General features: G+C 43.9%; 1 protein-coding gene across 1 annotated transcript in view; it reads right to left on the bottom strand.

The window, feature by feature from the left end:
- The window catches only part of BCL2L14 (BCL2 like 14), a 67,505-nt gene extending 63,164 nt beyond the window's left edge, over nt 1-4,341 (bottom strand). Inside the window, exon 1 of the mRNA XM_025213453.1 lies at nt 4,153-4,341. Coding sequence (XP_025069238.1) covers nt 4,153-4,219 — 67 coding nt within the window. The 5' untranslated portion in view covers nt 4,220-4,341. The remainder of the gene's footprint in view (nt 1-4,152) is intronic.
- Nucleotides 4,342-4,879: the final 538 nt, after the last annotated feature.

The following is a 4,879-nucleotide window of genomic DNA, read 5'->3' as shown; positions in this document are numbered from 1 at the left end:
CTGGAGGGCCGCACCCAGACAGTGGTGGTGGATGGGTCATTTTCGACCTGGAGGGATATGGGCAGTGGGGTCCCCCAGGGCTCGGTCCTCGGACCCACATCATTCAACATCTTCATCAGTGACTGGGACGAGGGGGTAAAAAGCACCCTATTGAAATTTGCTGATGATGCTAAGATGTGGGGGGGATGTGGGCATGCTAGAAGTCAGGAATTGGCTGCAATCAGACGTAGAGAGGTTACAGGGGTGGGCAGATGAGAACAGGATGGGTTTCAACACTGACAAGTGCAAGGTACTGCACCTGGGGAGGAAGAACCAGCAGCATACCTACAGGCTGGGGAACTCCCTTCTTGTCAGTGCAGAGGCAGAAAAGGATCTTGGAGTCATTATTGATGCCAAAATAAACATGGGCCGACAGTGTGGGGGTCAGGAAGGCCAACCATACCTTGTCATGCATCCACAGATGCATCTCAAGCAGGTCCAAGGAGATAATCCTCTGCCTCTATGCGGCACTGGTCAGGCCACAGTTGGAGTACTGCATCCAGTTCTGGGCACCGCACTTCAGGAGGGATGTGGACAGCATGGAGAGGGTCCAGAGGAGGACCACCCGCATGATCAAGGGGCAGCAAGGCAGACCTTATGAGGAGAGGCTAAGGGACCTGAACCTGTTCAGCCTCCACAAGAGAAGGCTGAGAAGGGGATCTAGTGGCCTGTTACAAACTAGTCAGGGGGGACCAGCAGGCATTCAGGGAGTCCCTGTTCCCCCAAGCACTACCAGGAGTGACAAGAAATAACGGTCACAAGCTGGCAGAGGGTAGGTTTAAACTAGATATCAGGAGGCGCTACTTCACTGTCAGGGCGGCTAGGATCTGGAACCAACTTCCAAGAGAAGTGGTGCTGGCTCCTACCCTGGGGGGTCTTTAAGAGGGGGCTAGACGAACACCTTGCTGGCGTCGTTTGACCCCAGTGCTCTTTCCTGCCATGGCAGGGGGTTGTACTTAATGATCTGTCAAGGTCCCTTCCGACCCTACAAACTATGAAACTATGAATGTGCACGTTTATGTGATATTTAATGTGCAGTAGCCTATTTTAACTGTGATCACATGATTTTTTATGTGATACCTTAATACACATTAAAATAAGCTACTGCACATTAAAGTGCATGTGTAGACATGCCCACTGTTGGGAGTTCCCCTTCTGTAGGGTCATTGTCCTTCTCTTAGGTTAATATATGTTCGGGAGATCTAATTACCTCCATATCATTGCTGTGGCAGAGCACTGGAAATGCCCTAGTCTCCTCCTGCTTTTACTTATTAAAAGGTAGTCTTGGTGTTTTACGTATTGTGTCTTATATACATGTGTGAGGGTTTGCTCACATTGCTCCTTCCCAATTTTTCTGTCATTCTATGAAAACTGGCTAACAGAATGGGGAACAGGCCCAGTGGGAACTGAGCATCTCCCCCCTCCCCACCCTTGGGTTCCTTCTTTAAAGTCTAGGCAACATATATATGCCCCTTATTGGTGTTATGTGCTGGAGGGGGTGGTGATGGATTGGAGCCCCCCTCCCTCCCCCCCAGTGCAGGCTAGGCAAACCCCAGACAAGAGCTCCCTATCCTTCCTCACTTCCTGCAGACAGCATCAGCCCAGCCCTCATCAGGCAAAAATTAATGAAGGCACTCCACATTGGAGCACCTTTGTCTGAACCTTCATTAAATGAAGGTTGATTTGTCACATGATTGGTCACTTTTAATGTGCTCTGCTTTCAAGGGGCTTACACATAGCAAATGTCACTTCTGTCAGCACTCTCAGAGAGCTTTATAGTAGGAGCTTTAGATTACTTCCTCAATGCTGAAAACAGACAAGTTGACTATTTTTTAAACATAGGTAATGTACTATGCTGGGGCTACTCAGGTAATTATTTGTTATTCTGAGCATACTAGCGCATAATGTTACAGCAAATTGGTAGTTAGCAAGACCTGACTGAATATTAGTAGGTGGATACTTTGAATCAGATTAAGACGCAAGAATACTGTTAAAATGGAAGATGGTTGTGGGAACTGACAGGCTGGAAATACAAATGCCTATTTCGGAATATAAATTATTATTAACAGCTCTTTAAAATGCTTATGCAGGAAGTTAGAGTTTTAAAGCAGTAACACTAACAATATGTCATGTGTCTTTCCTATTTATCAGTTTTGTGTCTCCGCAGGACATTCCTGAAAGGGAAACAACTTTCATTTCTAATCAGGGTTACTTTAGCTAAAATAAATCTTTCTGCTATTCTCTCACTTCTGAGCAACTCTTGGAAATCAACTGCTAGGCACCAGATGGGTTAATGCAATAATACTTGTTAATGAAATGGCTGATGCTGGCCAGGTGGTATTGAGCTCAAAGTCAGTGCCAGGGCCTCCCCCCCCAGTCTCTTCATTTTTTTTGGATGGCAGTCGCACAGCCCCAGATGCCAAACTGTGGAAGCTAATTTACCAGCCAAGGCATCTGCTCCTTGGCAGACTCCATGATCCTCTACAGCGGTGGCTTTGAATTGCCTTTCCTCTTGTCACATGGTTAAATACCTGGGGGCTAAGCAAGGGGCCTACATTGCCTTTCAGAGCTGTTTCAGGAGGCATCAGTGAACCAAGGAAAGCATTTTCTCTGTAGATAATTGGCTGTACATCTCCTACATCCCTTTGTATTATGACTGCTGGGGGAGCCTGCACAGAAACAAGATCTTTGTTTCCCACTCCCCAATCCCATTCTCCATGCACACAAGCTGAAATCGTAAGTCCCTTGCTGGCAACATTAGGGTGGTCACTGTGGAAATGACTGTATTATCAAAGGCAGATGCATGAGATTGCAAGTTGTCACAGAGTGGGGAGAGGGGCACGGAATAAGCAAGTCAGCTCAGAAGAAAAAACACTGCTTGTGAGATACCCACATTCATTTGAATGAGGTAATGAAATCATAATAGGTATACACCAGCTGGAAGATAAGAAAAAATAGCAAGGAATGGTCAGTTGTTATAATCATTGCAGTAGAACGGTTGCTTGGCCTTGCCAGATTTGGAAGGCCAGCTCTGCAAAGGCAGGCTGAGACGATTCCCCTATTAAAAAAAGAGTGCAGTCCTGTACCAGGCAGACTAAGTACGAAGCAGGCCTATTTGCTATGAGCTTGGGAAAGTAGAAAGCAGGAAGTTATGCTGCTATAGGCTTTTCTTTTAAAGTCCCAACTCTGGGAGCCATGCAATTACACAAAATCCTCTTCCAATTAAAAAAACAGAGTTAAGGTCTTAGCTTTCCTCCCCACCTTGTTTGCAGAGAAAAAGTGTTTTGAAAATATAGATTCAAAGGACACTAATGACAGAAGGCAGATACCATATAAAGAATGCAGGACTTATTTAATTTCATGATTCTATGAGGCCTAGATTTTTCAGCCATGAGGGTCAACAATACTGAAGAGGTCACTGAGGGAGGAGCTGTTTGTGTATTTTAGTGCCATAAATTAATACTGCTTTCAAATACAATAGATTAATTTACATTTTGTGTAACATCTTTCATTCTCTAGATCCTGAAGTACTTTATAAACTACTAGTTAAATAGACATACCACCATAGGAATACGTCTGGGGTAGAAGGATATCATCAGCAAGTACACAGCATATTGAACAGCAGCAAAAGGAGAAGCCTTACATAAAACTAAATTTCTGTAGAACATCTTTCTTTGATAGAGGGATGAATGAGAGAGATCATTTACCTATCCAGAACCCGTTCTCAACAGATCTGAGTTTTAACATCAGTGGTTCTGCCATTTTTCAGAAAGTTAAAAGCTTTCTTGAGATCCCTGCCATTCTCAGCAGTACTGCCTTCTGAGAAACGGCACTCATGTCAGCCCTAATGTTAGGAGACAGTCCACCCAAAATGAAAGTTATTTGGGTTAGAAATAGGAAGTCAAAGATAAAAAAAACCCTGAAGGGAAGAATTAGGTAATACTGCAAGAGCAGCATGTGTTTGCATATTCACTCTTCCTTCCTTTTGAGGCTTTAGCACATACAACATCCCATATTCGGGGTTTGGGAGGCAGAGACATGCACACCTCAATTTTACAAGTCTTGTCAGTTGTAAAAAAAAAAGCAACAACAGCAGTACACAGGGATGCTTACCATTACTGTCATCATCTGCAAGACAGAAAAACTTTCTAACTCTGCTCAGGGCATTGCAGGAAGACATTGAGGTGAAGAGAAGCCTTCAGGGAAAACTGATATTCTCTGACTTCTCCTGATTCTGTTCAGGTGACTGTTATAGCTACTGCACAAAAGCAGAGCTGTTGTTGAGAGAAAATTTGGCTTCCTTCATCCCCTATTAAAAACAAATGCGAATGAGTATTCACCTATAACACCAAAGGGGGCCTGAGAGGTCACCTGGTTCTACCTTTCATCTCTGGTAGGTACCCTGTATCTCTGCCTTTCATTGCTATAAGTAACATCATGGCCCCTTAGAGCTGGATGTAGAAAGAGGTGGGAAACGGGGCAAGTTATTGCATTAGGGTAAATCATTCTAAGACAGGTTTAAACAGCTTTTAAACCTGGGGGTGGACTCATTTAGCTAAATCAGTTTTAAAACTGGCTTTAAGGTACTACAATATTGCTGCATATTAGTTGGAGTGAAAACTATTGCAGGCAATTGCATTAGGTTTCATTTACCTGGGAGTTTTGCCCTAACCAGAGACTAGCTGCTTCTATTTTGTGAGGAGGATGCACTAATACTACACATTACTAAAATACTTTGCCCCTCTGTAACATCTTTCTTTTGAGGATATGAAAGTATTTTCCCAAAAGGAAAAACCTGGGAAGGGAATACTGCTATTTTACACTTAATTAAAAAGTCCCA

Source organism: Alligator sinensis, unplaced genomic scaffold (assembly GCF_000455745.1).
Source record: "Alligator sinensis unplaced genomic scaffold, ASM45574v1 scaffold91_2, whole genome shotgun sequence".
Taxonomy (NCBI): domain Eukaryota; kingdom Metazoa; phylum Chordata; order Crocodylia; family Alligatoridae; genus Alligator; species Alligator sinensis.
The sequence above is the reverse complement of the archived record's forward strand: the minus strand, read 5'-3'. Positions and strand labels throughout refer to the sequence as shown.